This window comes from Gadus macrocephalus, chromosome 4 (assembly GCF_031168955.1).
Source record: "Gadus macrocephalus chromosome 4, ASM3116895v1".
In the NCBI taxonomy this organism is placed as follows: domain Eukaryota; kingdom Metazoa; phylum Chordata; class Actinopteri; order Gadiformes; family Gadidae; genus Gadus; species Gadus macrocephalus.
In genome coordinates, this window is record NC_082385.1 from 5,001,141 (window position 1) to 5,013,265 (window position 12,125).

Consider the following 12,125-nt stretch of genomic DNA (forward strand, 5'->3'; position numbering starts at 1 on the left):
AACTGTAAAGTAAGTTGAATGAAAATGTAATCACAGACAGCATACGCACACAGATTTTTTGTGATTTCCCCTGAAAAAGATATGACCTAGACAAACAATACTGAACTCACGCACACATACACTGGCTTCCCTGTCTGTTTGTGTGTGTGTGTGTGTGTGTGTGTGTGTGTGTGTGTGTGTGTGTGTGTGTGTGTGTGTGTGTGTGTGTGTGTGTGTGTGTGTGTGTGTGTGTGTGTGCGTGCGTGTGTGTGTGTGTGTGTGTGTGTGTCTGTGTGTGTGTGTGTGTGTGTGTGTGTGTGAGGATGATGATGACATAGGTTAGAAAAGGCCACACATTTTGGAAGTTTCAATAAAGGAAGTATTCAATAAAGATAGTTGAGGAATTCGTTCACTTGACACTGACACAGGGATTTTAGTAGATCATGACTCGACCCCCCCCCCCCCCCCCCCCCCCTCCAAACACACACACGCACACCTTCATTTCCTTTACTGTAATTAACAGAAAATAGAGCAACAGAGGGTGTGTGTGTGTGGTTGCCCTAGATTTGAGTGACAGGGGGCATCACACGTGTTCTCTAATTTGAGAATAAATAGAGGGGAGAGATGAAGGAAATCCAGTGAAATAGTTAGTGTGCTCCATTGAAAGGGTAAGTGCACAGCATTGAAAGGATCAGTGTACTGCAGTGAACCGTTAATCCAGTGAAGGGGTTAGTGTACTGCAGTGAACCGTTAATCCAGTGAAGGGGTTAGTGTACTGCAGTGAACCGTTAATCCAGTGAAGGGGTTAGTGTACTGCAGTGAACCGTTAATCCAGTGAAGGGGTTAGTGTACTGCAGTGAACCGTTAATCCAGCGAAGGGGTTAGTGTAGTCCAGTGAAGGGTGAATCCAGTGCGGTCATGCTGCTGTTTGTGTGTTTTGCCTGGCTGCTGTGTTCTCAGCACTCGTCTGCTCGACCAATGAGTAAGGTGCTGCACAACCCTGACACGTATCAGGCGGCCCACGACATATCGAAAAAGGTAAGGATCCACCATGTACTTAATACACAGTGTATTATGTATGACATGCGTTATGTATAGGTAGTGATACTAATAATGATCCTAGTAGTGATACTAGTAATACCACGTATTCATGGTACTTTCCTGATATCATTCTTGTCTTTCAGGCCCAGAAGCAGGACACTCTGGATGAAACCAGCCTCAGGCTGATAAGCAGGGTTTCACCAAATCAAACCCTGGATCAGGTGAGTTACTAACCTCAACTAGTCCATCTTAGTTACTAACCTCAACTAGTATTACTTTGCTACTGACCTCAACTAGCCCCTCCCCTGGTCACCTGGTCACTGAGTGTCCCTGTGTGCAGAACGCTGAGATCTGCTGTCTCCATGCCAACATCCTGGACTTCTACCTGCTCAACGTCCTGCAGAGCAGCGACAGCTTCCACCCCGCTATGCCCCGCCTCAAGACCGACCTCGGCCGCATCAGCCAGGACCTCAGTCACCACGGCTGTGTAGGTCACCTGTCTGTCTGTTCACCTGTCTGTCTGTTCAGCTGTCTGTCTGACGCTCTGCCTACCTCTACATATACCTGTCTGTCTGTTCACCTGTCTGTCTGACGCTCTGCCTACCTCTACATATACCTGTCTGTCTGTTCACCTGTCTGTCTGACGCTCTGCCTAACTATATCTACCTGTCTGTCTGTTCACCTGTCTGTCTGACGCTCTGCCTAACTGTATATCTACCTGTCTGTCTACTGGCATTTTCACCCGTCTGCATTTACGTCTCTCTCTTTTTACCCGTCTGACTCTGTGTATTTACCTGTCTGTCTCTCCAGAACGTGACTCACTACCACGACCACCAAAATGCCGTGGAGTTCAGAGAGAAACTGATCACGGTAAGGCCTCCTTCAATTACATGACGACTGAGGCAATAAAAGATCAATAACCAAACAACACTCAATCAGTTGCCACATACTCAATGCCAGTGGCGGTTTTAGGCACAGGCGAACCAGGCAGCCGCCCGGGGCGCCATATTTGTGGGGGGCGCCAAATGACATGGGGGGCGCCAAGAGCAGTAAAAAATAAAAACACGGCGTGAAGCGATTTTCAATGTAGTACATAACATTGTATGGGGAATTTGTATTTTGGCACCCCCTCTGGCACCTGATCTGTGCACAGACGGAATGAAACCCCCACTTAAGTCCGTAGGATCTTGATACACCCCCCCCCCCCCCCCCCCCCCCCCCTCCCTCCCCGCTTGGAGGTAGTCTTGCCCAGGGCGTAACTGGACGTAGAACTGCCACTGCTCAATGCCATCCCCACAAAACTACAAATTTCATTAATCATAATTTGTTTGTGTCGTGTATGTTTTTTGTAGATGCAGGGACAGCGTGGCATCACCAAGGCCATCGGAGAGATCAACATTCTGTTCACTTATCTCGGAGATTTCTGTGTCCAGAACTAGAGCACATAGATAGATCTACTGTGTCCAGAATTTTAGCAAATATATAGATCTACTGTGTCCAGAACTAGAACAAATAGATATATCTACTGTGTTCAGATCTAGAACATATAGTTAGATCTACTGTATCCAGAACTTGAGCACAGAGATAGATCTACTGTATGCAGAAATATAACACATAGAACCACGTTGTTTGTAAAACTACAAGCTTAAATATAATTAATTTATTTTCTTATTTATTGGAACAGTTGAACTACTCAAACTTACATATTGACAGGATTGGTATTCATTTGTTATTTATTGATTAAATGTGTGCTTTTTTCAAACTACTAAAACTGATACTTATTTTTTTACCAAGCATGTTGCCATGGTGATTAAAACCAATGCTGTGTTTTTATCTCCAAATAAATTATTTTTCATGACTACTTCAGTTTGATTTTGCTTTAACAGAAGTTGTCGGTCTGACAGACAGACATAGAGAAAGACAGACATTCAGACCGACAGAAAGACAGACAGATACAGGGACAGACAGAAAGACATACTGGCAGATCGACAGGCAGAAAGACAGACAGGCAGGAAGACAGACATACAGGCAGACGGGGGAAGTGAGAGAGAGACATTAGGCAGAGGGGGGGAGGGGGAGAGGGACTCCCTCACACCCTTCCCTCCGAAATAGTGTGAGGTAGACGGGGGGAGAGAGAGTTATTGGTGTACTTTCTGGTGTGGGAGAAGTAATGGTGCCTTCAAAAAAGTCGGAGTTACCGGGAATTTTTGAGGTTGCGACCTTAAAAGATCGGAGGAAATCGCCTTGAACACTGTTAAATCGGAGATTTCCATTTCTTGCGGAGGTTGAGCAACCCGAGCGTCCGAGTTGACGTCACAACAATGGCTGCCCATTTCATTAATAGACTAAAGTAAACTTGCAGCAAGCACTAAGAGGCGAACCTAACACCCGTTCTAACATTTGCAATACATTATAGTTTACAATTACAAACATCACCTGATAAATTCTCCCTCATGTTCAACCATCACAAGCAGTTCAAATAACTGATTAATCTGATTCAGCAAAGAAGCGCAAAGAGGTCCCTGCGGACATCGAGATACTGGTTATGAAGTCTAGCCTCACAAACGAACTGTTTTACCGGTTTTATGATAGCCTACGAACGTTTCCTGAACACTCTAATTTCGGAAGAAGGGAAGGTTTACGAAAGACCCTTCTGAACCTTCGAGCTTGCTTTCAAGGCAAGGTAAGGATTTACCTGCTGATGACATCACCAGTGATGACATCAACAGCTGTACTTTCCCTGGGAAAATAAAAACACTTCCTGGTGCTAAATTTAGCGACGCTAAATATAAATACTAAATGTTAAATAGTTACAATTATGAAATATTAAGCAAATATATTATAGTCACAACTTTATCAATATTAAATATAGAGCCAAAATATTCAATATATTATTATAAAATATTATTTAAAAAAAATAATCATCTTCAAATATTAGTTATCAAATGTGAAATATAGCAAGGCTAAAAATAGATTTAGAAAAATATTTATACAATTTATAAAATTCGATAAGTAAAATATAAAAATAGATTTAAATGGAGAGGAGGGGAGAGGAGGAGAGGAAAGACGGGAGGAGAGAGGAGAGAGGAGAGGGGAGGAGGGAGAGGAGGAGAATGGGTGACCTGGTTACTATTGTACCTTTCCGGGAACTTACAAAGCAAAACACACGCACGCACGCACGCACACACACACACACACACACACACACACACACACACACACACACACACACACACACACACACACACACACACACACACACACACACACACACACACACACACGCGCGCACCTCCTGAGTATAGGGTTAATTCACGTCATCTCGCTCATCTGAGATGTAGAGTCAGCGATTCTCTCGCAGTCACGACCCCATAACCTATTCTACCTCCTCTCTCTCCACCACCTTCACCTCCTCTTCCACCTCCTCCTCTTCCTCCCCCTTCACCACAACCTTCTCCTCCTTCTCCAGTTCTCCTCCTCCCTCCCTCCTCCACCTCCTCCTCCTCCTCCTCCTCCTCCTCCTCCACCTCCGCCACTTTGCGCGCGAGCCCTGGTTCAGCGCGGTGACATCACTCAGGTACAGCTTGGTCTGGGGAAGTTTGGAGGGCGCGATTCTTTTTTCCATAAAAGCTGGAAGTTTTGAAAGAGAGAGAGAGAGAGAGAGAGAGAGAGAGAGAGAGAGAGAGAGAGAGAGAGAGAGAGAGAGAGAGAGAGAGAGAGAGAGAGAGAGAGAGAGAGAGAGAGAGAGAGAGAGAGAGAGAGAGAGAGAGAGAGAGAGAGAAGGAGGGGGAGAGCCCGGGTATAAAGGGAGGGAGACGTGATCGGAGAGAGATAGAGAGCTCAGGATGAACGGCCGAGGATCAATGATCAGCTGCTGCTGCCTGGCGCTGCTCGTGCTCGCGGCCGCGGCTCAGGAGCCCTGCCGCGCGGCCACGTGCAGCCAGGAGCTTCCCGCTGATTTTGTGAGAGAAGTGTGGAGGAAAACGAAGGACCTGATCAGCTCTCTGCCGGTAATCAATAAGCGACCTATATTATCCATCAATATTACTACATCATATCAGTATGTATCTATTAATATAATATATATCATATCTATCATTATTATATAATCAGTCAAATATAAATATCTATCTATCCATATCTATAGGCCCTATCTATAAATATATACATTAATATAAAGCATATTATCCTTGTGGTTTAAGATTAAAGTTTAAAGAATGGAATATATATCGATAAATAATAATCTATGACATCTGTCATCTATCAATATGAATTTCAAATATATCTATCAGTATTAGTATTGCTATTTATATTATCTCTGATAGCCATCAATGTCATGATCTATAAATCAATACGTAGCCTATCCACTCACCAGGACAGCCCGCCTGTCTGTCCGTCTGTCTCTCTGAAGTCACTTTTCTTTGACAGATTCTCAAGATCATCTTTGATATTTTCAAAAGGTTACTTGGACCGGTTAATGAACAACTGAATTTCCTAAATCTCAACATTTTCCGTTACTCTGTTAACTCTAGCTAACTGTTGGTATACGCCACCTAGGGGAATTTGGGTGATGTTGTTTAAACGGTTTTCTTGCATAGTTTGGTGTAAAATTATTCACAGAGCAGTTGTTTCAAGCGTCCATGTCCGAGATCAACACTCCGACACTCCACATCTCATGTATTCATACAGTCAGGGGCGGATCTACTGGGGTGGCATGGGGTGGCAACTGCCACCCTAAAAAAAGCCTTGCCACCCCAGCTGCCACCCCAGTTGGCAGCGCAAAATTCATTTTATTTATTTTTTTTACAAGACATTTACAAAAGCGAGTTTCAAAAGTCCGACTGCAAGTGAATGCAACCAGGAAATATTGCCCCATCCCGCCTGCCCCCCCCCCCCCCCCCCCCCCTCCCCGAGACTCCCGCCGGCAATGATTTTGAATACAAGGAAGGCGCGAGAGTCCTCCAAACGAACGAAGCAAGCGGCGCGGCAGAGAGACTACATTCTTGAGGTAATACTGATCAACCGTCTATCTATAAAGAAATTATAATAATTAGAAAAGAGCAGGGCTGAGTAATACAGAAACATCATAGTTAAAGACTTAAGTTAAGATTGGAATGCCTTATAGCTGCATAGCAGGCGCGTGCCGTATGGGCAGGTGGGGCGGCGAACTCCCTGCAAAAGCATTCTCCCAAAAAAATAGTTCCTCAGTAAATCATTGCTCCAAGTTTATTTTTAATAATGTGATTGTCACATTAACTGTCTATAGTTTCTGTAGGCTTTCCGACTATTTTTGTTCTGTTGATATCAAATTGATGGTGACGATTCTAGTTGAGTTTAACGTGTCATGCAATGTGGGGCGGCGGAGCTCAACGACCGCGTCCCTCCGTATGTTTCTCGCATAACCCTGCAGGCTGCAATAAGAATTGCAATCCGCGCTAAAGACGCGCTAACAAACACAAACCCTTCTACACTCAGCTGGTTTTCCTGACCGTTGACTTCATGTGCCTCCTTTTGTATCAACAGTCATTCGATTTGATTATATTAAACTTTATTGTCATTGAACCAAGTAACAGGTACTTGAACAACAAAATGCAAGTCATCTTCTGTAAATTATTTACAAATGGCCATCTCTAATCTACTTGGTTGCACACCTGTCTGAACTTTTATAAACCAATATAAGTCACCAATAATTAATAATAAAACAAGCTTCACATCAAGAGCAAAAAAAATAATAAGGTAAACCCAAAAGGTCTTAAATACTTAGAAATTAAAGATATAAAAAAATAAAGAGAGGGAAATCTTTGATAGCACTTCCCCTGAATCCCCATTTGGCTCTTCCAAGCATGCAGGTAATACACTCTACTTTGGGAGTTATTCTATGTCACCGCACTTTGAGGGTGGCATTGTATGTAAATTATTGGAATCGGTGAATAAAGTGATATTTGCACTCAAGTTGGACTGATGATTGACATCTGACAGGAATATCTCATGGACCAATGCCAACTTATTGTTAACTAAAGACAAAGTACATATTGCAGCTCTCTTTGCATATATTTTTAGCCCCATGCCCCTGCTGGTGTAATAGTGCAGGTGTTTGTTGTAAGGCAGGTTGATTTTGTAATTATTCAGTAATAATTTATTACATTTTGTCTGAAACCTTTTATGTTTAAATGTAAGGCTTTACTCATCCCACAATAAATTAAATATAATGTTATTGAGTCAAAATATCTAAATGTGGGGGCTTTCCAAGTAAATATTGATTGATATGGCTTTAATTAAATCGGCATACTGTATATACTTCTGCCAGAGGGTGCCACCCCTCAAAATCTCCTGTCCCCCTCTTGCCACCCCATGAATATTTTTCTAGATCCGCCCCTGCATACAGTTAAATGATTTGCATTCAAGTCAATGATATTAGGATGACGCTAGTCACATTATATGCACCTCTGTAAAGAACATTTTATCGTCCAATTATTAGACGACAAATGCGTAGCAATACATGGCTTACAAAGCAGAAGTCTCAATGGGCACGCAGTAGTTATGGTAACATGCGTTAAGCCAAGTTTATGCTTGGTTTAGGCTCAGCCATATAGGCCTTCATAGGCTATCTGCAGTCTAAAGCACAAATGCGTCTCTCCTGTCAATGTTCCGGCAGATTCCCTGCACAGGGTCATGTGAGACCGGTATGGAAGCGTATTGCATTGAGAAAAAATATTCTGCTTTTGTTTTTCTGAATTGAAGAGATACCTAAAATCCGCCCCAATCTGGCGGCCGTCTCTCTCGGTGCGCGTTACCACCAACTGCAGGCAATCTCGATGCGTTACCGCCCTCTGCTGGCCGTCTTTCTCAGTGCGCGTTTCCAACAACTGCTGGCCGTCTCTATCGGTGCGCGTTATCGCCCTCTGCAGACCGTCTCTCTCATTGCGCGTTACCAGAGAAAATAGGAAGACAACTGGGACCTCTACGGATTGTCAAATCTCCTACCCTTTATGCCTCCTTTCCTTAACATTTGTGGAAAACGTCATCGTGTCAATGAGATCAGAAGGTGCCTCCTTTTGAACATAGGAAAAGACAGCACCGTTTAAAATGAATTCGACTCCACTTTTCCTAACCGACGTCATTGCGCGACGGCGGGTATTGCTGACCTCTAGCGTGGAACTATAGTTTCCCGAAGTGGAACTAAAGCAAGCGCTCTTTCGATCCGTGCGTTCTTGTCATATTGATTTCAACCCTGTCTCCAACAGTGAGAATCACTTAAGTCGGAATTGGCCAACGTGAATATTTAGTTACACAGAACCAATAGAGTAATAAAAAGGTTTTGATTGACATCGGTAAGATTTCCAAAAAGATGGATTTATTTTGAATTTATCCTGGTGAGTTTAACGTTGTTAAGCCATCACACACTGTTGAGACGTGGACACCTAGCTCATTTGTTCAAGATAGACTATATGTTGAACAAGGATAGGTTGACTAGAAGCGTGATGTGTCACTGTCATGAAATTGGCAAACCTCATGTAATTACGATGTTATACGTTCATGATAGCTAGCTGTGTGAGCCAAATGGCTGTATGGTGCTATAGCCGAGTACGTCTCTATGCGCGCGTATGTGCAGTGTGCGGGTTGGGTTTTTTCACGCCCCTGAGTATGGCGAGTGGATAGTGCCAGGATTCCCTGGAGAAGGATAACAACGTGTGAAATGAACGTGTGGAGAAGCTACGCCGCCGCTGTGTGGAGAGGATATGCACGCCGCCGCCGTTGGGACTTGGGTTCGATTCCCAGTCTATATATAGGCCTATATATAATTTTTTTTCTTCATTATTTTCTGGTATTAATATATCCAATGACTTGTTGATTAATAAGTTGATGACATTTTATAAAAAACGTTAAGTTTCTATGTGTCAAAAAGACCAAAACTGTTTTAAAACATCTCAAAAATGTTTTGATGATTGTATGGGCATGATGTCACTTCATAGGGCAAAGGGGTATTCCACAAAGCCGGTTTTATCACATAACCGGGCAAATTAACCCAGGGTTTGCGGTAACCCTAGGGTTTCCGTTCCAAAATGAACACGGTATATTAGTTACTATAGCAACATATGCTCTGAATCAAACCTGGTCGGACCAGGTTTTGTGCAGGTTAAGTTTGGAACATAACCCGGTTTTGGGGATTTAAAGCTGCGTTCACCGCAGATTCCATGTGTTCACAATGGCATGCCCTTTTGATGAGAGCCCTGTTGATACCGGAGCGCCAAGTATTCGTGCAATCCACCGGGAGAGATTTATAAGACCACGGCTATATCCGGATGACTTTTTGCTGGAGAAATACAGATTCTCACGCAAATCTTTAATATATTTAAATAGCCTTCTCTCTAGTTCAGGCGTTCTCACGGCGACGTAGGGTAGCAGGCGTCTTGGCGACGAACTTATCCACACGTCGAGAGTAGACGTACATTTTGTCTGAATTTCCTTATGTACGTCGCCGTGACACCGCCGCCGGTGGACGGATCTTCCATGCCGTCGCCGTGACGTCGCTGCTGGTCTCTCGTCTGCAGTCCCAATCAATCCCATTCAAAATTTCACACGTTCCCACGGCGACGTAGGGTAGGCTGCTCCTTCGCCTCTTCCAGGGAATCCTTAGGTTTGGCACTATCCACTTGCCATACCCTGAGTGCCGTCGACGTGGATTCTGAGGGCTGTCCGTCTGCCTGCTTTCCATGGACTGACAGGTTTCCCTCGAGTGTAGCACAATTCCCATGTAGGCCTACTGAATTTCCAACTGGAGCGTGGTAGGACGTGTCAATATTAGCTTTCTGATCGGAAGTTTTGCGTTGAAACACGCAGAACTTCTAAATGAGATCTCATAGGACAATTTTTTTTTTCTTTTGGGGTTGCGATATTTATCGATATTTCAAGGACAAGTAGGTACATTTAGCCGTCTAACTACATAGACCCCGTTCAATCTGCACTCGCCCGCGATCACCCCCGGCCCCAGTGGAATTCTAATAGAACTGCAACCAAGTTCGATACAATGGGGCTCAATAGAACGTTCCAAGGTTCCCCGTAGTCGGGCTCTGACTCTCCCACCCTCTGCTGGCCGTCTCTCTCAGTGCGTCAGCGCCCTCTGCTGGCCAGATGTAAAAAGGGGCTTATTGGGAAAACGGTGGTTGATGGTAACTCCGAAGCTGTAGTGGCTGATAGGACAGCAATAATAATGGAAATATAATTTCCAAATGATAAATATGACCATAAATAAGTGTTCTGTCTTCTTGTTTGCAGAATGAAGACTCCGGGCGCTTAAGACTGCTCCCTTTCTACTGCACCAACACGTCTGTCTGCCCTCAGGTGTGACTACCAGTCTATCTGCCCTAAGGCACCTGTCTGTCTTTCATAGGGTCTGTCTACCTGTCTGTCTCTCTTAAGGTCCGTCTACCTGTCTGTCACTCTTAAAGTCCGTCTACCTGTCAGTCTCTCTTAAGATCTGTCTACCTGTCTGTCTGCTATAAGGTGTGTCTAGTACCTGTCTGTCTCTCCTCTAAGCTACATCTCTGTCTGCCCTCAGGTTTGCCTACCTGTCTGTCTCTCCTAAGGTCTGTCTACCTGTCTGTCTATCTGTCTGCCCTCAGGTCTGTGTACCAGACTGTCTGTTCATGTATTTTGATGTACCTCTTTAGCCAAGGAGGTAGGCCTATATTAAGCATTTCCTCCCCCCTCCTCCCCCAGCGTCTGGGCTGGTCTGAGGTTGGTCATGTGATCAGGGTTTACCAGAAGAGAGTCTTTCGTAGTGATGTCATCAAGAAGCTCCTCCCGGACCACTTCCATGCACTCCTGCATCGCCTCGACAAAACCCTACACGACTGTGTAAGCCCGCATGCATGCACGCACACACACACACACTCGCACACACACACACACACACACACGCACACACACACACACACGCACACACACACACGCACACGCACACACGCACACGCACACGGCCGCACGCGCACATGACCGCACGCAGCATTCAAATTCTAGTGTACCCTCTGCTTGCGTCTGATTGGCTTTCCTGTTACCTGAATCCAGGCTCAGCGTCCGAAACGCTCCAAAGAAGTCCTTCAGTTTGAGAAGAAAATCAAGAGGGTAAATACCTGTCTGTCTCCCAGCCTAGCGACCTGTCTGTCTGACTAGCGACCTGTGTGTCTGACTGGCTGTCTGATCACCTGTTTGTCTGTCTGTATGTCTACCTGTATTTCTGCAGGTCCTGAGGAAGAGGAGGGAGGAAGGTGTGTTCAAGGCGGTGAGAGAGTTCCCCTTCGTCCTCCGATGGGTCGATGAGTTGAGGGAAACTCTTCATCATTGTTCCTGATGAGGGGAACTCCAGAGTCCCTGATGATGAATCATTCAAGCTATTTATTTTATTAGGTTTTAAAAAACAGTATTCAATATTTTTTTATTTATTTTATTTAATTGTCAATGAATAAATTATTATTTTTATCGGTTCTGTATTTAAAAGTTTTGATACAATACAATTTTATATGAAATACATGCTGTTGTCTCCTTCTTCTGGTAGAACTTTGCCACTACAAGTTATACTACAGTTTTTGCCCGTTGCTTGAACCCGTTTTGCCAAACTTTGAAACTCAACACACAAGCAAATAAGACACAACACTTAGAAATATACCATTCACATCTGCGTCAAATTGAAACTCTGCTATCGAAACCTAACAATCCTTTGTCAAAATGTCACTGATGACAAAAGGATACACACTAGACTTTCGGATCAGCAGCAATGTACTAGTCTACTTTACATTAAACACTGCAGTCTTTTATATTCACTGTTTTTTTTCAGTTCCACAGAAGGCACGTTTTCACAACAATCAAGAAATCAAATACTTAATGCTGTACATTGCAGTACAATACTTTACAGTGTAGTAAATTCAGTTTAAGCAAAAATCGACCAAAAATACACTACTGTACTGCAAACAGAAAACACAGCAATTGTGTGTGGGTTGGCTTATGGATCCTCGCCTTGTGTGCCGAATCCATCCATGGATTGAACTTACCTGAATGTCTCCGCAGGCCTGTTCCATTGCGTGCAGAAGAGGCATGTGGTTGGCGTT

The 12,125-nt window shown here is 44.1% G+C and overlaps 1 protein-coding gene across 1 annotated transcript in view; it reads left to right on the forward strand.

Annotated features, from left to right (window-relative positions):
• Positions 1-4,835: 4,835 nt before the first annotated feature.
• Positions 4,836-12,125, forward strand: part of LOC132456664 (uncharacterized) — a 12,026-nt gene continuing 4,736 nt past the window's right edge. Inside the window, exons 1-5 of the mRNA XM_060051070.1 lie at positions 4,836-5,030; positions 10,297-10,362; positions 10,741-10,878; positions 11,089-11,145; positions 11,264-11,363. Of these exons, the coding sequence (XP_059907053.1) occupies positions 4,866-5,030; positions 10,297-10,362; positions 10,741-10,878; positions 11,089-11,145; positions 11,264-11,363 (526 nt within the window). The 5' untranslated portion in view covers positions 4,836-4,865. The remainder of the gene's footprint in view (positions 5,031-10,296; positions 10,363-10,740; positions 10,879-11,088; positions 11,146-11,263; positions 11,364-12,125) is intronic.